Source organism: Podarcis tiliguerta (genome assembly GCF_965153285.1).
Source record: "Podarcis tiliguerta genome assembly, chromosome: 11".
Classification (NCBI taxonomy): Eukaryota; Metazoa; Chordata; class Lepidosauria; order Squamata; family Lacertidae; genus Podarcis; species Podarcis tiliguerta.
In genome coordinates, this window is record NC_139544.1 from 51,015,023 (window position 1) to 51,040,210 (window position 25,188).

A 25,188-nucleotide genomic window follows, 5' to 3' on the forward strand; every position below is an offset into this window, starting at 1 on the left:
TGCAGAAAAGCTTGCAAAGAAGGCACTGAGCTTTGAAACCTAAGGAGCAGTCTAAAAATGCTGAAATGGGAGCGGCTTTAGGCTTCAGGTTAATCAAGTGTCTTTTTCTTTGTTGTACGAATGTGCTGAATAGGCAAGGGGCCCAGTTCAGACATTCAGACCTGAGTTAAAAACTGTCCACATTAGCAGAGAGCCAGCCTTGAGTGTTTGCATGTTCGGAACCACTCAGACAATATCCTTGTGAGTACAGATGGTTTGTCTGATATATATGAGACTTCCTATTTGTCTACGCAGCACCTCGTTTCATTTTGTGCAGTGCTGAGCTTATCACGAGGAGACTGTAGCTCAACCGTTGGCCGCGTGCTTTGCATTCTGAGGTCCTGGTTTCTCAGTCCCCAGAACCTTCAGTAAAAACAGAACCGAAAATATCACATATTGTAGAAGCTGACTAAATACCAGCTCCTTCAGCTGTTCCTCATAAGACCTGGTTTCCAAACCCTTGATCATCAACCCTTCCTCAAGCTTATTAGTATCCTTCTTAAATTGTGATGCCCAGAACTGGACACAGTATTCCAGGTGTGGTCTGACCGAGGCAGAATAGGGTGGTACTACTACATCCCTTGATCTGGACACTATACTTCTGTTGATGCAGCCTAGAATAGCATTAGCTTTGTTTGCTGCTGCATCACACTGTTGACTCAGGGAAAGAACTCTGGGGAGCCACTGCTGTGAGCTGAAGGGGCAAATAGTCTGTAAGGCACCTGGCAGGACCTAAGACACCAGTAATTCACCTTGAGTGAGCCGGAGTTACCTCTTTCTTAGCAAAACAGGATCAGCACAGGAATTTCAGGCCTAGTGAGCACAGCAACTCAGGTCTTGCCCCCATGAAGCAGTTGCCTAGACCAGGCACCCCCAAACTCAGCCCTCCAGATGTTTTGGGACTACAACTCCCATCATCCCTAGCTAACAGGACCAGTGGTCAGGGATGGTGGGAATTGTAGTCCCAAAACATCCGGAGGGCCAAGTTTGGGGATGCCTGGCCTAGACTAAAGGTCCCTGCCTCCCCACAGCCAGCTATGTCTGCTCCTCTCCAGGATGTTTCCCAAGCAATCTGAGATTGTGCCTCCGTGCCTGCCTTTGCTCCTCCCTATTCATGCCTCTCCTGCCTCTTCACAAGCCTGCCTCATCTCTGCCTCTTGGCCTCCTCCTCTCCTGCTTCAGCTTCTGCTTCTGATTCTGGACCTCTCTCTTACTAAGCCCTGTTATGTCTTCAGCTTCCACCATCCCACCCTTCCAGTCTTCTCCCTCTGGTCACTCATTGCTGTCCCACCACCAAACCCAGGGCTCTGAGCCTTCTTCCCTTTGGGGTTCTCCAGCTGGTTCCTCTCCATTCCTCTGTGTCCAACCGGTCTATGGCATCATCTTTATCTGTTTCCATCGCATGGTAGATGTTGCTGCAGGCCTAGAGCCATGTGGTGTAGTGGTTAAGAGCGGTAGTCTCGTAATCTGGGGAACCGGGTTCGATTCCCCGCTCCTCCACATGCAGCTGCTGGGTGACCTTGGGCCAGTCACACTTCTTTGAAGTCTCTCAGCCCCATTCACCTCACAGAGTGTTTGTTGTGGGGGAGGAAGGGAAAGGAGAATGTTAGCCGCTTTGAGACTCCTGAAGGGGAGTGAAAGGCGGGATATCAAATCCAAACTCTTCTTCTTCTTCTTCTTCTTCTTCTTCTTCTTCTTCTTCTAGATGTCTGATACAGACAACTGATTTCTCCTCTTCCTCAACACCTCTGGCATTGCTTTTAAAAAGGCGGCATGTTGTTCACTGCTGCACCCAAACTTGGCATATCTTGCCCTGCAAGGCTTGGATGACCCCCTCTCTTTAACCATCTTCCACCTGCTAGGAAAGTCATTTTTGTTCTGGAAGATGTTTTGCCCTGTCGAGCAGAGAGTATTATCCTCCCAGATTTGCTGTGTCTGTTCCGCCTCTTACTACGTTCCATGCATGTTCAGTCTGTGTACACCATTGCTTGAACTGGTACACCCGGTTATTCAAGTGTGATATACGGCGAGTGTACCATCTGTGTACCTGTGTTCACAACAGTTGAGCTGTAGAAATCAACGAGTGTGTGCTCTTTTGTACAAACACTTGTACATGTGTAGAGACAGCTTGTACCTGGGTTCAGTGTAATGTGCGAACACACTTTGTATTTTCTTGATGATGTTGTCTTTATGATGATGTGGTTTTAATTGATCTAAGCTGATCTGAATACCCGTATGCAGTAGAAGGGTAGAGATAATTATATACACGTTTCCATATAAACACACAAGGTAAAGTAGCAAAGGCTGTTGATGATGGTCTGGTGAAGGAAAACAGGAATGAAATAATTGAGTGGTCTTGCAAAATGTGTAAATATGAACTGAAGTTGGTCACTGCCACGATTGTCTTAAAAGTTATCTTAATTGGACAACCAAATATTAATGGCTTGTGTAGAGAGCACTGAAACAAAGCAATTACGTTGCGTACAAAACTCATCCATCACATTATCATTCTGACCAGGGTCTACAGGGATCACCAAACTTATCTGACATAATTGTAACCTAAATTGATTTTTCAAATCGGCTAAATGGGAACATTTTATATAGTCCTTACGGTAATCATGCCAATTGTATCATTTTAGTTCCTATTTAAGATAAATTAAGTAGATGTTAATAAAATTGTACTGTCATTTTCACAATGAATGAAAAATTACTTGGGGGTAACAAAAAATGCTCCTTAAGTAAGGAGCTGCAATTCAATACCTTGGTTTTCAGGAAAGGAGCTCATTTCAAAATAATCCAATTAGGTGCCATATGTAAGATCTCCATTTGCATGATACATCCACTTGCTTAGGGTGGTATTCAGCTAAGTTTTACTCACAGTAGGCCCATTGAAATTAATGGCAATGTCTTAGATATGTTCATTAATTTCAGTGGGTCTCATGGTAAGCAGCAAGGTTGGTAATTCAACTAAGTTTTACTCAAACTTAGTTCAACTACTACCCTTGCTGATTACTCTTATTTTTTTATTTTTTTTATTCCCTTCAACGTGTACTCCTTTCTCTCTCTCTCTCTCCCTCTCCATTAGCTCTGTGAAGCATATTAGACTGAGATATAGTTAACTGGTCCAAGCTTACCCATGGCTGAGCATGGGTTCGAATTTGAGTCTCCTTGGTCTACAGTCCTTGCAGATTTACCTGCATGCTCAAGTTCACAAGCACCTTACCAATGCACGCATTTTCAGGTGCTGAACTTAGTCACCCTGTGCCACAGGGCAAATTACACTTACACTAGGGCAGAATTAGCAATCGAGATGCCAAATCAAAGTTTAGCTGGTCCCAATGAGTGATTTCCAATGCAGATAGCACCTTCCGAGCAGGACTCTTATTTAGGACAGCAGCAGGAGAGGAGAGGGTTAAATTCTTCCACCACACCTGCTATGCTCCTTGTAATTATCCATTGCTCTCCCTGCAGCTGATGCTATCTGCATTTTTTAAAAAGAGCAGCAGCCCCCAACAAAGCTGCCTTCTGCATCACACGTAGTTTGGTCCTTGGTGAACATCCTTGAAAGCTACCCCCTTTTAAGTTGACCACGCAGCCCTAGCATATTGAAAGCAATCAAGGGCTCAAGACGATTGCCCTTAACTGGGAAAAGTGTGCGTATGCTTAATTGTTGCTTAATTGTTTTTGCATCAGTTTAAAGTAAGCAAGTATAGCCGGCGCTCATCTGCATTGGAGCAATCAGGTGTTGGTTTGTCCTGTGCACAAGTCCAATTCAGGTGTGTGGGGAAGCAACTGTGTTATTGGGCAGCGACTGCACATTTCGCAAGTCTTTGTGCAAGAGAACTTCCCAGAGGAGAGTTTCTCTTCAGTAGCAAAGCTCCGCAGGGAACTGGCACCCAGAATCTGCCCTGGAAGTAACCTTGAAAAAGAATAAAAACAAGAGATGTTTGCTTTAGTATCACCGCAAGCTGCTTTTGAGAGGTTGATTGCGCCTAAATAAATGGGGCATAAATATTTGAACTAAACCCGCAAATAAACAAAACGATTCCTTCTGCTTTTTCGTCAAGTTGGCAGCATGCAGAGGCTGTCTGTAAATCTTCCAGCACTGTTGCAGAAGGGATTAAGTTTATGCCTATAAAATGAATATTCCGTCTTGGTTTCCCTCCCCCCCCCCTGCAGTGTTTTTGTTACTTTTCCATTTTAAATAACCCGGCAATCTTTCAATCTTTTCAGCTTTTCTGGGAGAAGAGGCTGCAAGGCTTGAGCGCATCAGATGTGAGCGAGCAGATCATAAAATCCATGGAGCTGCCAAAAGGCCTTCAAGGTACTCTTTGCATCAGCAGTGTTCTGTGCGCTCCTAAAAAATGGGTGGCTCTCAAGCTGGGGTGGAGAGGGACATTTTGTGCATGTGTGGATGCATCTGAAGGGGTGGGGAGTGTCAGGAGTTCAGCCTACACTTGAGTAGGACCCTGGCAGAGACACATGCCCGACTGGCATGTTCTCTCCCTCCTGGTCGATCGTTTGGGAGTTTCAGAAGCTTTCTTCACCCCAAACATCACAGCGACCAATGCCAACTGACACTGGCACACTCAGGGATCTGCAGAGTGTTCGCAGTTCGCGTGACAGACCTCAGCAACTCAGCATTTTGGCTAATCTACTTTATTTACATATAAACACACACGGAGCACTGCAACATGGCTCCCTCTCTCTCTAGCATCAGACAAAACAAAGGACAACAGTCACAATTCACGGAACACAGTAACACAAACATCCTGTCTCCGTTACTTCCCACTTTGTGGAGTCAAAACATATACCATCCCATGACTGCAATCATGGAGCAGGAATTCTAACAGGGAGGGCCCACATGCTTGACTTTGCCCCCAGTGTCTACATTGTAGCTTCACATCTTGGTACGCTGGTGGAAGTCTAAAGGGTGATAAGAACATAACAGCAGTGGCCCTGCTGGTTCAGACCAAAGCTTCATTTAGTCCAGATTCTCAGGTGCGCAGCAACTGCCAGGAGGAGGAGAGGAAGTCCTATTCTGTGAGCAAAAGCCTGTTTGGTGTGGGGAGAAGTACCCTTTGAGGGTTCATTACAGAGGCTGTCACCAAATTCCCAGCTTGTCTATTTAATACTGCATTACAGGACAGAGTCCAGACAGTCTGCAAGAACTACCCATTAGGAAACATGGTATATAGTAAAAGGTACCTTAGGTATTTCCTCCTCTCCTCTACCATCTTCTGCCACCCCATTGTCTGTCAGGATGGTGTCAGTGACTCCTGGCTGGTTGCCCAGGAACATATAAAGACAGGGGAGAGTTTCTTACCGTCGTTTTTTATTTTAATCTTTACAGAGAGAGGCTATAGAACCCAGCCTCTTGGATAATGGCGGTGTCCTGAGTGAATCTCCACCCCCACCCCCGCATCTCCCACATCCTCATTCATCATTCTCATCATCTCCTCTATGGGTGCTGCTACATGCCCTCTGTCTTTGAGCTCTTTGCTCTCCTACTTTTAAGTCTTGCTTTGCTCTGGGAGATGGAGGATCTGGAATGCTTTCTATTGACAACATGTCAGCTGGTGTTGTTCTGCCTGTTCCATGATTTCCCAGCTTTTCCTCTCATCTGCCTCTGAACTGCGGCCTCCCCCAAACCCCTGTTGTAAATCTATACTGCCTCTTCCTCCTCCCCGGAAGGGTCAGGTTGGGGAGGCAGTCTCCACCATTCCTCCTCTGCCCACTCCCTGAAATTGTCCCACCATCTTTTAGTCAACCACAGTCCTTGGAAATGGCATGTATTAGAGCTCTCCTTGTACCATATCTGGAGTTGCTTTGGCCATTAGGTTCCTCCAAAGCTGGTTCTTGCCAGTTTGGTGGTTAGGCCGCCCTCTTGCCCCACAGATAATTGGTTGTCCAGAATTCCTGCAGTGTCAAACTGAACCTACACGAAGCAGGAAGGTGAACTGAATGGGGCCAGCACGGTGGGGGGTGAGACCCGTGTGTGTGTGTGTGTGTGTGTGTGTGTGTGTCCCCCTGCATGCTTCATCTCCCTCTCATGTGCTCTTTGGCTACCTGACTAGGCTCTGGGATGGGAGGTTTGGGATCCTTGCCACCGGATCCTGCCCATTGAACTCTGCTCGGATCCTGCCCATTGAACTCTGCTCTGCTCTTATTGATCAAGTGCTGTGTTTGCGTTCCAGGGGTTGGCCCGGGGAACAACGATGACACCCTCCTGTCTGCCGTCGCCAGCGCACTGCACACGAGTTCTGCCCCCATCACAGGGCAGCTCTCTGCCGCCGTAGAGAAGAACCCAGCCGTGTGGCTGAACACCTCCCAACCTCTCTGCAAAGCCTTCATCGTCACGGACGAGGACATTAGGTAAGTCCTTGCCCCCACTGCTGTTGAAGGGCTTTTCCTCTCACCGCAACCAGCTGTGGCGATCACACAGGGTCCCCGGACGTTTCACCATCTCTTGATTCCTGTGCCACCACTTTATTTCTCGCTGCCACCACCCAGGCCCTACCTGGTACAATACTGAGTCTAGTCAGGGTTAAATTGGAACATAAACTTCTGTTTATTTATTGCAGTTTAACAAGCGTGTCGTTTCATAAACAGTATCGGTCCATTACAATCATGGGATGCCTATCCAGACCTATAACTTCCGCTACCTGCTCTCACTCACTAAACCACCTCTCCGATATTTACTTGTTTTCCTAGCCCCTAACTGTTCCTGACTCAGCTTATTTCGCTACACTAACTCAACCTACCCACAGACTCTGTCCCAATTCAACCAACCACCCAACTCCCAACAAACTCTCCCTTCGCCCCTCCCAGAACTGGTTTTATAGTCCCTCTGACTCCACCCCCTAGGTTCTGATTGGGTAACTTGTTTAACTATTTCACCTCCAGCACTCTCATATATTAACGTCACACCAGCCCCATTCTCTGTCAGGTGGATGGAATTCTCTCCTTTTATCATTACGTGTGTTCACATTGCACACACTTCCTCTCATTCTCCCGAGTTGATTTCTGGATCTTACCAACTTTTCAGACTTCTGACCTTACAGTTTTACCACACTCTGCTATTTCAAAGGTCTTCTATGAGCTCGATCTTGTCCATTGCACCTCCTCACAGTTTGTTGAAGAAACGTTGAACTTTCAGAAGTTGGGCTGCACTGGGAGGACCTGTAGCTGGAAGCACAAGTTGGGCAAGCAGTGGTGCCATGCTTGCTGGGTTGATTGACTTGTAAAAGATCCTAAAGTGGATGGAATCAAACCTGCAACCTTGGCGTTATCAGCACCACACACAAACCAACTGAGCTATCCAGGCAGGCAAGCCTCAGAAAGGACAAGAAGAGAAAAGGATATTGAGCAACTGCAAATAGAATATAATAAAATCATGCATGATCCCTTCATGTAATGGACTTGATGATATATAGAGGCAAGAGAGACTTTTGGTAACTAGAGGTGTAATGACTAGAAAACGATGCCTAAAAAAAGGTAGTAAGAACGATGGTTTGAGCTGATCTATTTTCTTTGAAGGGGCAGGTTTGCCTTCCCTTTGAGAGCAGTTGGAGGAAGCCTTAAATCGGGTGTTTAGTGTCACCAGCCTCCATGCTGCAGACCACCCTTCTAGCAGAGATTTGGCAGGCACCCCCAAGTGTCTCTCTTGACCTCTCTGTGCCAACAAGCCTATGCAGTGGTTTGAAATTTTCTTGGGTAGCCAGTCGTTTTAATCATCACTCTGTATTGCTTTTGTTTTATTCTTTATGTTGTTGTACAGTAGCCTGATGCTTTTTGAGATGACCCCTATAAAATAAATAATAAACCTCCCTCCCCAGTGGGAGATTTCTGTCCCCACTGCAAAGCAAGGTCAGGATCATGACACCTGCTGTGTCGGGGCTGAAGCCGGCATCCTCGCCTGCCCTCACTTCCCCCAGATTCCTGCATCCTTTCTGCCCATTGAGAGACTCATTCCTCTTGATGCTTAGAATGTTGCACCTGAAAGCAGTTTGCAGAGATAACTTTGTTTCATGGGGCTGCTCTTTGTGACTTAAGAAAAGGTGTGCCCTTTCTCTTTCCCATCCTGTTAGAGCCCAGGTTTTGAAGGGCGTGTTTGAAGCTTCTGCCACCTCAGCAGCAATGCAGCGTTCGCAGAGCTTTGTATATTTCTGCTGACACAACAGCCCACGGCTGTGCCAGTTCATAAACAAGGAAGTAAATCAAATGGGGCCATGTTTGGCCTGTGCTGGGTGAAATATGAGAGTGGGCACTTTCCCAATACAGTGGTACCTCACGTTAAAGATGCTTCAGGTTACAGACGCTTCAGCTTACAGACTCCGCTAACCCAGAAATATTACCTTGGGTTAAGAACTTTGCTTCAGGATGAGAACAGAAATTGCGTGGCGGCAGTGGGAGGCCCCAGTAGCTAAAGTGGTTCTTCAGGTTAAGAACAGTTTCAGGTTAAGAACAGACCTCCGGAATGAATTAAGTTCTTAACCCGAGGTACCACTGTAAAAGTTTGCACTGTGGAGTCAGACTATTACGACTGCCACATGCCTTTATATTTAATTTACATATGGCTTTTGAGATGAGCCTCACAGTGGTCCATTCCCAAATCTTTGTGTGATGGTGTATCACCGGGGTGGGTTGTCCAAATTGCACGGCTCCTTTCCACCCCCTTAAAAATACTGAGATAAAAGTTTTCAATAACTATCAAATGAGGCCACCTGCCCCATCTAGCTGCAAACAGATAAATGGCTGAGGTAAAAGCACTGTGGGGCACACAGTCTCTCGGCTAAGGATGCTTAAGGAACCTCTGTATTTCCAAATTCCCATGTAACTTGACTTGCTCCTCACCTCCCGTTTGAGGATTGAAATGCAGCTATTGTGTGGAAGATAGTTCAAGAATGTCAAATGGTCCAAAATGCGGCCATCAGAGGCAGTCACTGTTGATTATATCATTGCTGTAGCAGCTTCACTGGCTGACAGTGAGTTTCAGGGCCCAATTTAAAGTTCTTTTTTTTAACCTTTAAAGCCTTAAATGGTTTGGACTGAAGTTGTTCCTTGGATTTGCTGCAGCTGTATAATCCTGCCAGCAAAGAGCAGAGTGCGGTTTTGCTCAGGTCTTGCTTGTAGGCATCTGGTTGGCCATTGAGAGAGCATTGCTGTCTCCTGCTCCAGAAGGTAGGATTCGAACCCATGGCTTCAGGAAATGAGATTCCAGCTAAGCATCAGGAAGAACTTTATGACAGTAAGAGCTGTTTGGCAGTGGAACAAATTCCCTTGGGAGGTGGTGGACTCTCCTTCCTTGGAGGTTTTTAAGCAGAGGTTGGGTGGCCATCTGTCATGGAAGCTTTAGCTGAGATTCCTGCATTGCAGGGGGTTGGACTAGATGACCCTCGGGGTCCCTTCCAACTCTACAATTCTATGATTCTACGATGCTGGACTAGTTGGGCCTTTGGCATGATCCAGCAGGAGCTAAGCGCCATAGACTCTTCCTGCAGGTCCGCTTCATAGGTTGTGAAGATGGGTGGCCATGAGAAAGCTGTCGTTCTCCATGTCAGACTGCCAGCCCTGGAAATTCTCCTTTCAGCTCTTGGAAAATGAGGAGGACTTACACCAGGCTTTCTCCTGTAGTGCTTCCTTTTTTTGTGCAGGAATTATTTTTAAAAACACAGGGATTTTGAGAAATCCAGTCCCCTCCTCCCCTGCAATATGAAGTGATACAGCCTGGGCCCACTTTTACTGCTGTGGTCCCTTGGTTCTCAAACTTAATCCGTTCCAAAACCAAGGTGCGCTTTCCCATAGAAAGTAATGCAAAATGGATTAATCCGTTCCAGACTTTTAAAAACAACCCCTAAAACAGCAATTTAACGTGAATTTTACTATCTAATGAGACCATTGATCCATAAAATGAAAGCAATAATCAATGTACTGTACTATAAAATAAGACAGTATTGTAGATGATAAAAATAAAAATTATTTTTTTTCCTTACCTGCACTGATGATAGTCATTGTTTGGATGGGGGGCTTTTATCCATTTCCGCAGTCACACAGTCAATCAATCAGTAGCTGAACTGGGTTCCACAGAGTCACAAAAACAAATTAACCAGAAAAGCCTCAAAAACAAGAAGAAGAAGAAGAAGAGTTTGGATTTGATATCCCGCCTTTCACTCCCTTTAAGGAGTCTCAAAGCGGCTAACATTCTCCTTTCCCTTCCTCCCCCACAACAAACACTCTGTGAGGTGAGTGGGGCTGAGAGGCTTCAAGGAAGTGTGACTGGCCCAAGGTCACCCAGCAGCTGCATGTGGAGGAGCGGAGACGCGAACCCGGTTCCCCAGATTACGAGACTCCCACTCTTAACCACTACACCACACTGCAAAACAAATAGCAAAAACAAAAGGGCCAAGCTTAATCCGTTCCGGAGGTCTATTTACCGTATTTTTCGCCCTATAAGACGCACTTTTCCGCCTCCAAAAATGAAGCGGAAATCTGGGTGCGTCCTATGGGGCGAATGCAGGCTTTCGCTGAAGCGTGGAGAGCGAGAGCGGTCGGTGCGCACCAACCCCTCTCGCTCTCCAGGCTTCAGGAAGACATCCGCAGCCTAGGCAGCCCTGCGGGAGGTCCCGCAGGGATGTCTAGGCTGCGGATAGCAGCCTGCTTCCCGGAGCGTCGGGCGCCCTGAAAGCAGAGCGCCCGGAGCTTGGGGAACACATCCGCACCCTAGGCAGCCCTGCAGGAGGTCCCGCAGGGATGTCTAGGCTGCGGATAGCAGCCTGCCGCCCGGCGGGTGGGGCGCCCTGAAGCAGAGCGCCCCTCGCGCCGGGCAGACACCCGCAGCGTGGGGAACGCTGCAGGAGTTCCCCGCAGCGCTCCCCACGCTGCAGATAGCAGCCTGCTGCCTGGCGCGAGGGGCGCTCTGCTTCAGGGCGCCCCTCGTGCCAGGCAGACACCCGCAGCATGGGGAACGCTGCAGGAGTTCCCCGCAGCGCTCCCCACGCTGCAGATAGCAGCCTGCTGCCTGGCGCGAGGGGCGCTCTGCTTCAGGGCGCCCCTCGTGCCAGGCAGACACCCGCAGCATGGGGAACGCTGCAGGAGTTCCCCGCAGCGCTCCCCACGCTGCAGATAGCAGCCTGCTGCCTGGCGCGAGGGGCGCTCTGCTTCAGGGCGCCCCTCACGCCAGGCAGACATTGGCCAGCCCCACAAGCTCGGGGGACAGCAGGGAGGCGCAGCGCCGCCACCCCGCTGTTCCTCGACCTGGTTGGGTTTCCCGGACCTGCTTTTGGGGGGAAAATAAAGGAAATTTTTTTTTCCTTTATTTCCCCCCCAAAAAACTAGGTGCGTCCTATGGGACGGAGCGTCCTATGGGACGAAAAATACGGTAACTTCCGAAATGTTTGAAAACCAAGACACAGCTTCTGATTGGTGCAAGCGCCCCGGAAACAATAGCTGACAGCTGCATTGGATACTCAGCTTCTGAAAAATGTTCAAAAACCGGAACACTTACTTCCGGGTTTTCGGCTTTTGGGAACCAAGGCGTTTGAGAAGCAAGGTACTACTGTATATGACCTGTGCTTGTGTTCGAATCATAGAATCATAGAATTGGAAGGGAGCACAAGCATCAATTATGCAAATCCCTGTAATTGCAGGAGTGTTTTTGCCCAAAGTGGGGCTCAAATCCACAACTCTGAGCTTAAGTGTCTCATGCTCTATCACTGAGCTATCCTGGCCAGTCCTAACGTACAACAATTTCGCAAAATTGCTCTTGCAACCTTTTACTTTAGTAGACTTTGCTCACAGAGATTTTAACCAAATAGGCTCGAAGAGTTTGGTGAATTTTTAGCAGTCCTGGAAGCTCAGAGATGAATGCAGATCCTTGATGCTGCAAATCCCTCCCCCACTCCTTTATTTCTCCCTTTGAAAATTAGTTTTGTTCAATAGTCTCTACCATCTTCTTAAAGTTTGGGACTAAGCGTTTTTTCGGCTTCACTGTGTCCCGAACGATGTAATGGAGGCATAAAAAGTTAACACAGCATGGGTTCCCCCCTCTTATTATTTCTGCCGCCAGCAGGAGACGGCTAACACATAAAAAGAAATGTTCCAAAGGATTTTGGGGTGTTTTTTGTTTTGTTTTAGCAGTTGAAATCCCAGACTGCCTCCGGCAGAGGGCAATGTTGAACCACAGTTCTCTAATAGCAATGGAATCCTGATCTGTCAGAAAAAATAGTGTTTCCAAGGTTCGTTTGCTTTGAAAAGTCATATTTCTTGTTCCTTCTTTTCTTTTCCTCCACGTCACGCATTAAAAAAAAAATTAATATTATGTTTGCATGGGCTACCTTTGATTCAGTTGCATATTCAAGGACTTTTGTTTCCAGAGTGCCTTCTCTGCAAATTAGCATAGGAAATCAAGCTGAACGTATTAATGGGAAAGTCATTTGCTTCAGGCCTGCAGTTCTTACTTAACTTGTGATGATGCGTTTTTGCTTAAAGGTAGCTTCCTAAGTGCAAGTCGTTTTAGGTTTCTGTGACTGCTGAGTCCCTTTCTGGTGATATATATGCAGGACAGGGCTGAGCTGTGTAAGCGCAAGATATAATAACAGGGAAATATTTTGTGATATTTCCCCCAAAGGATCTGTGCTCCCATTCTCTTTTGACAGATTCATGTGCTTCGTCAATACAAAGGTACCTCGGGATGCGAACGGGATCCGTTCCGGAGCCCCGTTCACATCCTGAATGGAACGCAAGACGCGATGGCGCGCATGTGCAGGTTGTGTTTTGCCACTTCTGCGCTTGACGTCATTTTGAGCATCTGCACATGCGCAAGCGGCGAAACCCGGAAGTAACACGCTCAGTTACTTCCGGGTTGCCGCGGAGTGCAATCCAAAAGCGCTCAACCTGAAGCGCATTCAACCTGAGGTATGACTGTATTATGATGCTGATATCCAAACACTCCTCATCCAAACATGGGAAAGACCGTAGATCAGTGTTAAAGCATCTTCTTTGCATGCAGAAAGTCCCAGGTAGGGTGGCGGAGAATTTCGATTCAGTTTGCGTTCAAAAGACAAAACCACCTAGTTCAAACTTTCTGAAGCAATATGAGAACCAAAACACAGGTGTCCACCAGAATTCACACTTGTGATTCAAGGAGCCGCCACCTGCTTGGGGATAAGAAAGAGACATGGACACAGTATATTAGGTTAATGGGCTAAAAAAATTCGAATCCCCACGACGGGGTGAGCTCCCGTTGCCCGGTCCCTGCTCCTGCCAACCTAGCAGTTCAAAAGCACATCAAAGTGCAAGTAGATCAATAGGTACCGCTCCGGCGGGAAGGTAAACGGCGTTTCCGTGTGCTGCTCTGGTTCGCCAGAAGCAGCTTAGTCATGCTGGCCACATGACCCAGAAGCTGTACGCCAGCTCCCTCGGCCAGTAAAGCGAGATGAGCGCCACAACCCCAGAATCGGTCATGACTGGACCTAATGGTCAGGGGTCCCTTTACCTTTACCTTTAGTCTTATACAGTCATACCTCTGCTTACATATCCCTCCGCTTACGTTAACTTTGGGGTATATAAGTGGCAAACCCGGAAATATATTTCTGGGTTTTTGCCATGCACGCAAATGCGCTTCTGCACATGCACAGAAGCGGTCCCTCCAGTTGTGGAAACCTCGGTATCCGACCAGAGCTCTGGAATGGATCCCGTCTGCAACCGGAGCTACCACAGTACATGGAAAAGTACGGTAATTCTGGGCTCCCATATGCATTGCATAAGCTTGTCATATACGTTGCTTTTCACTGCCAACTTCCCACTCTTCCCAAAGTGTTCCTCAATTGTGATTTGTACCCAGGCCACAAGATACCTTGTGCAAATACACATACGTTAGTGCCTTCCATTCATTTACTTTAATCTCGCTCTCTAAATGCCAGTGGATGATTTGGTGACACGTTCTCTGTCTTGCACCTTTTAAATCAGCCTCGGCTCTGGAATCTGGGACACCCCCCCTCCACCAGCTCTTCTGCATGTGCAGGGCGCCTCTTTTGAGCTCCCCGACCTGTGCTTTTGCAGAGTTATCCTTACATCGCCTGTGTGTTGCTCAAAAATAAATCTCATTCATCAGCCTTGACATTACTGCCCCCCAACACTACTAAAGCCTGACCCAGCGCGATGTACTGAATGGAAAGATAAAGTAAAAGATCTGTAAACAGCAGCATAAAGCATCTTTATTATTTAGTGAGATGCTTTTTACGAGGCACATTTGCAGTCTCCGCGTCAGCTTGATCCAAGAGTTTCAAAATAAACAAAGAAAGTGTGATCGCTTCTTATCCGTGACATAAGGGCAGTGGCTTTAAAGGTATTAGAAACATAGAATTTTAGAGCTCAGAAGGACAGGGCAGGAACTAAAATTTGAGACTCAGTCACATCATCCCAGGGCTTTATTTGCACTAAAGCCAAATCACTGTCTTATTTTAAAAAAACAAAAACAAAAAAAACCTTGATGTTTTAAAAGACCATGATTTTGGCCAGCAGGGGCTCTGCCAATAGTTTTTTAGTGGTAAAGGTAAAGGGACCCCTGACCATTAGGTCCAGTCATGACCGACTCTGGGGTTGCAGCGCTCATCTCGCTTTATTGGCCGAGGGAGCGGGCGTACAGCTTCCGGGTCATGTGGCCAGCATGACTAAGCCGCTTCTGGCGAACCAGAGCAGCGCACGGAAACACCGTTTATCCTCCCGCCAGAGCAGTACCTACTTATCTACTTGCACTTTGACGTGCTTTCGAACTGCTAGGTTGGCAGGAGCAGGGACCGAGCAACGGGAGCTCACCCCGTCGTGGGGATTCGAACCGCCGACCTTCTGATCAGCAAGTCCTAGGCTGTGTGATTTAGCCCACAGCGCCACCCACGGTTGGGTTTAAAAACCTGGTTTGCTTGTTTAAATTACTTGAGTTGGGAGTGGGGAATCTGGGGCCCTCTAAATGTTGTTGGACTCCATTTACTGCCAGCTCCAGCCACCATGACTAGAACTATAATCTAGCAACACCTAGAGGGTTACAGTTTCCTCATCCTTGTCTAAAGGCAGCTAGAATAATCAATTTTGAGTTTGCTTTGAACATCCTGCTTTTCAAACATGGCTTGTGGGATTGTGAAATGTTACAGAAGAGTGCTTGAAGATGGGAGCTCTCTGCTCCTTTCAGTTATCCAGTGTTCATTGCGCTCATTCCTTTAAAATAAGAAAAACTCTGGTGCATAGTAAGGAAAAGTACACTTGGAAAAGTTTTGGGGATTTGCGTTCAGCTTCTCCATCTAGGTTTATTAAAGCCATACAGGTCTTTGTGGCTGCTAGCTTTTCATCGCTCTCAACAATGGAAGTGTGGCAGAGAATCCCAAGAGATTTTTCCACCCTGACATCACATTCAGTGCTAGCTTTCAGCATTCCCCCAGTGACTTATTCTTCCTGAATTCAATAGTTCTGCGTTTATGTTAATTCTTCTTCCAGCAAAAAAAAAAGATGGTGGATAGGCTTTCTTTTTAGTCTTAAAGTCAATGACCTCCTAACTGGTATATGTATTTGGCTCAGTTTAGCTGAAATGCTTTCTTCTCAACCGCTACATCAGAGTTCATAAGTGAATGTTGATGAGATTGGTGGTGGGTCCCTATTAAGCTACCTATGAAGAGTTTCATTAAAAGAATCACATAATTTGCCTCAGTGGGGAGCATGGATTTTAATTTGTAGCAAAAATTACTGTATGCAGATAGTTTTCACATTGGCCACAGCAGGTGTTTTTCTTGATGTGGAAACTCTTCTCATTGACTTGAATATTTGTACTTTAAATGGATGTGAATTTGGGCTTCTTTTATGAAATCTACCTGATCCCCAGTAAAAGGTATCCATCCACCTGATCTATGGGTAGATCCTGAGATCTATGGGTATAGGGCAGTATACGTATTATTATTATTATTATTATTATTATTATTATTATTACCTACACAAGCAGTGTTTAGAGAATCTCATTTGTCAATTATGTTTTTTCTCCAGTTTGGCAATTATGGCTCCTCAGGTAGCTCAGTTGATAGCTTGAGATTCAATCTCAGAGTCATGGGTTCAAGCCGCAGGTCTGCCAATTTTCCTGCATTGCAAGGGGTTGGACTAGATGACCCTCAGGGTCCCTTCCAAGTCTACAATTCTGTGGTTCTTTGGGAACGCCTTCTTTTAGATCAGGGCTGGGGATCCTGTGGCCTTCCAGATGTTGTTGGACTCCAACTCCCATCATCCTTGGCCAATATGAGCCATGGTCAGGGATGATGGGATTTGCAGTTTCAGAGGGCAAACAGTTTCCCTTGGGGACTCACTTTCACGTATAAAGATAGACGGAAGACCTTTAGGACGGTAGAAGAAGCAGGAAGTTTCTGGAGGAAAGATCTAGGTGGAGAGAGACTTCAAGAGCTAGAAGAGACAAGACAGGAATAAAGTGGAAAAGTTTGTTTTATAGTTACCGTATTTTTCGCCCTATAGGACGCACTTTCCCCCCTCCAAAAATGAAGGGGAAATGTGTGTGCGTCCTATCGGGCGAATGCAGGCTTTTGCTGAAGCCTGGAGAGTGAGACGGGTCGGTGCGCACCGACCCGTCTCGCTCTCCAGGCTTCAGGAAGCTCTGCACAACCCTTGGGAGACCGGCGCCACTTCGTGCCCGCCTCCCGATGGCTGCGCAGAGCTGCCTGCAGTCCCGGGGCGAGCACAGGGGGAAATATTTTTTTTTCTTTATTCCCCCCCCCCCCAAAAAAAACTAGGTGCATCCTATGGGGCGGTGCGCCCTATGGGGCGAAAAATACGGTATTTCTTGAATGTGGTAAGGTAACGTGAATACAATAAATCTGTATGTCACTAAAGTGTATCTCATGCAATGTAAGTGGGTTGAATAGTAAACTAAAAAAATGAAGGTAGTAAATTTAAGGAGTTAACTGTATTAGAAAGATGATCTTGGAGAACTGTTACAAAGGTGTCACAATGAAATTCAGTTAGGGGGATTAGGGGAAGTCAGATAACAATGAAAGTTAATTTGGATTTTAGAAGTATTAAGTGTTTTTTATTTTTCTTTCTTTTTCTTTTAGTATTGTAATGTGTTTCGTTTTGAGTCCTTTATATGTTATATTTGTTATAAATGTGGGAAATTAATAAATTTTTAAAAAACCTCAAAAGAAACAAAATAGAACATGTGTTAAGGGGGAAAATGGGATATTATATGTCTACAAGAGACTCATGTCTCCAGTAATCACACAAGAGTTTTACAAAATGGGAAATTAGGAATAGAATTTATTGCATCAGGGACAGAAAAGAAAAGGGGGTGGGGATGGTAATCTACACAAAATCTAGTTTGGACATGAAGTTGTTCAAAGATGAGGAAGAACTATAGGGGTGGAGATTAAATTTGATAACAGAGGGCCATAGGTTCCTCACCCGCTCACCTTCAATCCCTGAGATAGCATTAGCCTGCTGGTTGACTTCTCTTTCCATTTGCGGACATAATATTTCAGTGATGTTTTTCCCCTCCGGGTTATTCCACAGGAAACAAGAAGAGCGAGTACAGCAGATACGGAAAAAGCTGGAGGAGGCGCTAATGGCAGACATCTTGTCGCGAGCTGCAGATACAGCTGACTTGGACGAGGTTGAGATGGACGATGGCGAAGAAGCATAAGAGGCAAAAGCATCAGGTACAGCCACGGGTTCCTTGTGGAGCGACAACGCTGCATGTTGGAGTGTCTCCCTTAGTTACTGTGATTGCTGCTTTGCTGTTCAGCATGAAAAGCCTGCAATTTGTGAAGTGCTTCACAGAGCACAGAAGTGGCCCGGCTCTCCTCTCCAGGCCTGCCAAACTGATTGGCTAAAGGTGAAGAGACAGAATAGATCTTGATGAAAGGCGCCAGGCAAGGGCCATTCTCAGCAGCAGAGCCCCATGCAGAAGGTTCAGTTCCTGGCGCCTTCAGCTAGGGCAGCAAATGTTGAGTTGGTGAAAGGCAGCCTGAATGGGATGCTGGTGGTTCTGTGGTCTAAACCACAGAGCCTAGGGCTTGCCGATCAGAAGGTCGGCAGTTCAAATCCCCGTGATGGGGTGAGCTCCCGTTGCTCAGTCCCTGCTCCTGCCAACCTAGCAGTTCAAAAGCACGTCAAAGTGCTTCCCAGCGGGAAGGTGAATGGCATTTCCGTGCACTGCTCTGGTTCACCAGAAGCGGCTTAATCATGAACCGGAAGCTGTACGCTTGCTCCCTCGGCCAATAAAGCGAGATGGGCGCCGCAGCCCCAGAGTCATCCACAACTGGACCTGATGGTCAGGGGTCCCTTTACCTTTCCCTTTTTTACATTCTGAATAGATACAGTGGTCGCTGTCTTGCCCTCCCCTGTTGTTGTTTTTTAAACAAGGAAGATTTCTCCATAATTGAATACCTCAACATGGTGGTGTGTATATAGCATGAGTGGGAAACATACAGTACAGTCTTGACCCACTAGGGAGCCCAGTGGCCCAAAAGGGTATTTTCCACAAACCATGCCATCAGCTGTATGGCCATCATGTTTTATAGCTGGTTCAAGCAAGAGCTGCTGAAAAAGCCTCCTTGTGTTCAGAAGCCTCCAGGTGACAGTAGCTGTCATGGCTTCTGACAGTTCCTGTAGCCCACTGTGGAGGCCCTCTTCCAACACGTCCTTAGTGCATCCCATCTGCTCAACCTCAGGCAATGCCACAAGGAAGCTGCAATGTCTCCTGGTACTTTTTGTTTGCTGTAAGTAATTGTTGGAGGGTGAGTGTCCGGCAGCTCAATTCTATATGTTATCCAGAAGTTAGCTCCATTGACTGTACTGGGGCTTACCGGCTGGTAGTTGGATATTGAGTGTGGCAGTGTAGTTGGATATTGAGTGTACTTGTGAGTAAGCAGCCCTGAGTGAAGACTAGACTATGTCTCTTCCCGGGAACCTGTAGCATCTGTCAGGACCAATAAAACTGCTACAGGCAATTTCAGGCTTCTGATTATGTGGAAGTTTGTTCTAGAGCTCCTGTGGCATAGATCTTCACTGTTAGAATAAAATATGTCTAACCATTGTCATTCTTCTCCCTCCCTCTCTCTCTCTTTGTCTGTCTCTCAAAAACCTGTTTCATACCCATTCCCTACATTCTACATACAGGTACTTAAAACAGAATTATCCCCAGAAGAAATTCCTGGAAGCTGAAGGCGCTTTTTTTCTTTTGTTTTCCATTGGTCTTTTATGAAAAGAAGAAGAGGACCTGTGCACATTTATATAGCTTTCTAATAGCATTAAAAACCAATGCCTTTTTTTGGCTCTTTTTTATGTATATATCTTGGGGGGGGGGGGAGGAGAGGAGGAAACAGAGAGACCAAGAAAGAAAAAGGAAAACCCACTTTTAAAAAGTTTGTGTCTTAACGACTTCAAAAGTCTTGTTTTTTTATTTTTATTTTTTTGTTATGTCAGACAATTCCCTAAACTCAAAGCTGAGCTTTCAACGCTAGGCTGCAATCTGGAACTGTATGACTAGCACTAAATATTTAGGGTTTTCCCCCCTTCTTCTCTCTCTCTCGCTCTTCCTTTTGTGTGGATGTATGTGTGCTGGTAACAATGGATCAGGCAAACGGAATGTTCGCTCCCGATTTAAAAAGAAAGAAAGAAAAGTCTATTGTGACATGTGTTGTACATATATTGTATAAAAGAATTTTTTTTTATATACCGGAGTTGAGTGGAAACATCTGTAAATTGACCCATCGCCACCCCTTCTCTAAAAGAGAAATAAATAACTATATTCGGAGCAACTAAATTTGTAGACTGTGATGCGCTATAATTAAGTGGAAATTATAGGCACCCGTGCCCAGATCGCCAGATGGATCGGTGGGCAGAGAAATAAGGGCGTTAAGTGAGTGGCCTGTATCCAAGACAACCGGGTTCAAGTCACTGACTTTGATTTGCACTTCTTAAGGGCCCAAATGGGGATTTGGCATCCCCAGCCGAGGCAACTATCCTAAGTTCAGCGGGAACTGGATGAGCACTGTGATGCGAGTATGAATGCACACACCGGCCGAGTGTGTGCGGATCAGCCTCAGTTCTCCATTTGTGAAATGGGAATGAGTGACCTACCTCACAGGGTTGTTGTGAGGATGAACCTAATAAAGATTGTAAAGCACTTTTCAAACGAAATGGTTTGTGCAAATGTTGTAGCAGTCGGTCAGTGCAAGGAGAGAAAAAGTCAGCAGTGGTATTGGCAAAGGTGGGTGGGAGGCCATGACTTGGTGGGAGTGGGGTGCTTGCTGCTTTTGTGGACCAGATGTGGGGAACCTGTGGTCCTCCATGAAGTGATGGACATGAGGTTGATAATGCAGGTGAGCTGCGCACAGGTGGGCTGCATGCGAGTTGCTGGCCAGCCCTACGGAGCCTCCTTTTATTGAGACAAATATGCAAACCAGGCAGATACATTTTGGGCTGTGACCTTTATACATCTTCCGGTCCCGAGATCGTGGGGTGGTACAAAGTTATTTTGGCACCTGTTTCTACCGCGTCATTTTCCCCTTGCACAGTATATGATGAAGGAGACAAAAGGTCTCAGAGACAAAGGTTTCAGACAGGGCACCACAGACTACTGAGACCGCAAAAGCTTAGACAGAGGGCATGATGCTCAGACAGCCGTGGCTTTGTCTGTGGTGGTGGGGGTGTGCGCCCCGCACCCCAAGGTCCCGCGTGCAGGCAGACTGTGGCTGCCTGCGGGTGGGGAGTGTGCTCCCTCCAGACCCCACTTCTCACTCCGCGATCATCCCTACACTCCAGATGTTGCTGGACTACAGATCCCATCACCCCTAGCCATTGGCCAATGCCGGCTGAGGCTGATGGGAGTGGCAGCCCAACAGCGTCTGGAGGTCTCCATTTTCTCCCTCCCTGGTGTCGTGGTTGGAACAGTGTGCTTGACAAATTTGACCCTCATGAACTCTGAACTGAAGTGCTCTAATCTGCACCTTCAGGGCTGATGTATGGCTCAAAACTGAGCTATCTATTGGTTGCTGCATTTTTCAGAAAGCTGCAACACATTGCTCAAAATATGCATTTTCCAACGTTGAAAGAAAATATAGTTAGAATGCTATTTTGAGAGATGACACATTTGGGAACATGTACTTAAATGTATATTCTTTTGCAGGTTTTTTTCCCTTTTTTAAATTGTGGATCAGTGTGGAAATGGATCAGAGCAGACTTTGGAGTGAACACGTGTGAAAGCAGCACACCCCCCAGATAGGCTGATGAACAGGTTCAGAGCAGGCTGTTCATTGCCCTATCCTGATGCCTGCCCTCTATTCACGACATTGTATTGTGTTCCCCTACAAAATGCTGCCCTGGGGTCTCCACCAATTACAATCAAGCTTGTTGGTAGCTAAAATGAGAGGGAATACTGATTGCGGAAAGCCAGTCCACAGAAGACATCCATCTAGCAGAGTCCGAATCTGATGAGCCTTTCAAGGCTTCTTGGTAGCAGGGAAGATAATGCTTGTTGCGTGGTGATTTTTCATAAAAGTCGCCCCATAGACACCGTAGTGAATAGAATCTAGTGGCTTTATAATAATGTGCATTGAACTTCTGCAGCCGGAGCCATTTATCTTGGACTTTGCCGTTTCCAGTAGTCTCTCCTGGCCTAAGTTGTTTCCAAATAAACCATTGATCACGGGACTCCTCAAAGCCTTGCAAAGCAACCTGCTCTGCGGGTTTGCCTCCCTTGATACTGATGGGTAATTTATTCTTGTTACAAGACGGAATTGGAAGCCTGTTAAACATGCATTGAACAGTGACATTAAACTCAGGATCTGTCTACTTTTGCAGAGGAATGGATGGCTGTGATGCAGAGAAATGGTCTGCTATGACAGGCTGCAGTTTTCAATTAATGAAAAGCCTGTTAAATCTGAATTAATTAATTGGGCAGCATGCTTTTTTAAAAAATAAAATAAAAATACATTGAAATCTAGATGGCAAGCGCCATTTGAAAAGGGGCACCCCCTCTTTCAATCGCTTAGGGAGAATGCCTCTTCTTTGCATGTGTGATGGTACCAAGTTGTCTAAAAACAAAGGAAACATTTCTTCAGAACTACTATCATCAATTCATCCATAGATGAAAACGTCTTCAATCAAGTTGCAGCCCTAATGTATTATTAGGGTGCAAAATGCCGCGGCGAGACTCCCTACGGGGTCCTCGTCGCGGGATCACATTCACCCGGTGCTATACCAGCTGCACTGGCTCCCGGTGGAGTACAGGATCAGGTTTAAGATGCTGGCTTTAACCTTTAAAGCCCTATACGGCCTAGGACCCTCGTACATATGGGACCGCCTCTCCTGGTATGTCCCACGGAGAAACTTACGGTCTTCAAACAAAAACATCTTGGAAGTCCCAGGCCACAGAGAGGTTAGGCTGGCCTCAACCAGAGCCAGGGCTTTTTCGGCTGTGGCCCCGATCTGGTGGAACGCTCTGTCACAAGAGACTAGGGCCCTGCGGGACTTGACATCTTTCTGCAGGGCCTGCAAGACGGAGCTGTTCCACCAGGCGTTTGGCCAAGGCACAGTCTGACCCCCTCCTTCTGTAATCCTCACAGAACTCTAGCCAAATGGTTGCCATTAATTTGATTCTGAATTGATTTTAAAATGAATTGATTTTAGAATGCTGTGTTACTTTTATTGTTTGTTACTGCTCTGAGCCCGGCTTTGGTTGGGGAGGGCGGAATATAAATAAAATTATTATTATTAATTATATTTATATTCCACCTTTCCCTCAAGGTGGCGTTGATGGTTCTCCCCCCCCCCCATTTAATTCCCACAACAACCCTGGAAAAGAGGAGACTGAGAAGAGCTATGAAGGAACCCAAGGGTCATCTAGGCCAACCCCTTGCAATACAGGAATCTCAGCTAAAGCATCCAAGATAGTTGGCTAACCAACTTCTGCTTAAAAAACCTCCAAGGAAGGAGAGCCCACAACCTCCCGAGAGAGTTTGTTCCACTGTCGAAAGTTCATCCTGATGTTTAGTCAGAAACTCCTTCCTTGTTGCTTGAAGCCATGGGTTCGAGTCCTACTCTCAGGAAGGCAACTCTTGGAAGTACTATAGAAGTTGCCTTCCTGAGAGTATTTACCTGAAAGTAAGTACTACCCTGGGCGGGACGCGGGTGGCGCTGTGGGTTAAAGCCTCAGTGCCTAGGGCTTGCCAATCGAAAGGTCGGTGGTTCGAATCCCCACGGCGGGGTGCGCTCCTGTTGTTCGGTCCCAGCGCCTGCCAACCTAGCAGTTCGAAAGCACCCCCCGGGGCAAGTAGATAAATAGGGACCGCTTACTAGCGAGAAGGTAAATGGCGTTTCCGTGTGCGGCTCTGGCTCGCCAGAGCAGCGATGTCACGCTGGCCACGTGACCCAGAAGTGTCTTCGGACAGCGCTGGCCCTTGGCCTCTTTGAGTGAGATGGGCGCACAACCCTAGAGTCTGTCAAGACTGGCCCATACGGGCAGGGGTACCTTTACCTTGACCTTAAGTACTACCCTTGCCCACAAAGGAGCCCAGGGCGCCGAACAGAAAGTAGCAAAGCAGTTCTATTAAAAGAAAAAATATTTTAAACTGCCACGTATGCTCACGGTGGAGAATAATTTCAAGGTTGCTAGGAACAGCATCTTTCAGCCACCAGATGCCCGCGGAGCATTTTGTACCATCCAGCTTTGGGATCAAGCGCAAGGAAAGCTCCACAGGGACTCCACTGCAGTAATCCAACCTTGAAATTATTAAGTAAGGAACTCCTGCAAATCGGGGCAGAGTCCGACAGCACAACCCTCATCCACTGCCATGTATGTTGAAAGGAACCTTAATGATTACATCAAACTGCAGTGCTTTGACAGCCCTGCATTTCAGCCCTTTGCCACAGTTGCTACTTTAGCAGATAAGGCTGCTTCCTGTCTTGTATATATCTATTTAGTAACTGGATTTCCAGGCCTATAGCTTTTCTTTTTTTTTATCCTATATGAAGCTGACAGTTGATTCAGGATGGGCAAAATGTTGTATTCGCACGTCGTGCACTGGATTTATGAAACTTGCTGCCGCGAACTGTGGCAAATGGACATAGGCTTAGGTGGCTTTGAAAGGGGATTAGACAAATCCATAGAGACCTGTCAATGGCTGTTAACCATGCTGCATATATGGATCCTTCGGGGTCAGAGGTGGAGTATATGCCACTGGATATCGGCTGCTAGGGAACAATGGGAAAAGGTGGTGGTTCCCTTTGCAACATGCTTGCTAGTTTGCTGGAGACCTCTTCTTGACTGCTATGGGAAGCAAGGTGCTGCACCAGATATGACATTTGATTGCATCCCCAAGCTGCTCTTCTCTTATGGGAGAGCTTAAGTCTCACCCTTTGGTGACCCATCCATAGCAAAGGTATAAGGCTCTCCAAAAGGGACGTGGGTGGCGCTGTGGGTTAAACCACAGAGCCTAGGACTTGCTGATCAGAAGGTCGGCAGTTCAAATCCCCGTGACAGGGTGATCTCCCGTTGCTCGGTCCCTTCTCCTGCCAACCTAGCAGTTTGAAAGCATGTCAAAGTGCAAGTAGATAAATAGGTACCGCTCCAGCGCAAAGGTAAATGGTGTTTCCGTGCGTTCTCTGGTTCGCCAGAAGTCGCTTCGTCATGCTGGCCACATGACCCGAAAGCTGTACGCCGGCTCCCTCGGCCAATAAAGCGAGATGAGCGCCGCAACCCCAGAGTCTGCCACGACTGGACCTAATGGTCAGGGGTCCCTTTACCTTAAGGCTCTCCAAAGGTGTGGAGATGTTGCATCCTGCACAATTATGGACAGCTCTCTGCAGTCATAAACGGAGGTTACATGTTTTGCCAGTGCTTCCATCGCTTTATATTGGTGCTGTAAACAATGAATTTTGAGTAAAGATTTCTCTCCCCCCCCCACCCCGAGAGAGAGAAAGAGAGAGAGATCATAATGCTGTGCTGAAACTCTTGGCTTACCTCTCCCGATCCCTGGGCCCTTAGTCAGACCAGTGAAGATTGACTAGGAAGGATTACCATCCATCTGGGGAAAATAATATTTGAGTCATTTTTTGCTAGCAGATTTAATATTGTAATGCATGCATGGATACCAAAGTGGT

The 25,188-nt window shown here is 46.7% G+C and overlaps 1 protein-coding gene across 2 annotated transcripts; it reads left to right on the plus strand.

Moving 5' to 3' along the window:
• On the plus strand, nt 1-20,226 carry MBD2 (methyl-CpG binding domain protein 2). 2 transcript variants are annotated; one of them, XM_083403259.1, is made up of 5 exons: nt 1-88; nt 4,273-4,363; nt 6,237-6,414; nt 17,596-17,741; nt 19,204-20,226. In XM_083403259.1, the coding sequence occupies exons 2-4, from the start codon at nt 4,339-4,341 to the stop codon at nt 17,723-17,725; spliced, it is 333 nt and encodes a 110-aa protein (XP_083259385.1). In that variant the 5' UTR covers nt 1-88; nt 4,273-4,338; the 3' UTR covers nt 17,726-17,741; nt 19,204-20,226. The 2 variants fall into 2 exon arrangements, with proteins under 2 accessions (XP_083259385.1, XP_083259384.1); XM_083403258.1 differs by lacking the exon at nt 1-88 and adding an exon at nt 111-240.
• Nucleotides 20,227-25,188: the final 4,962 nt, after the last annotated feature.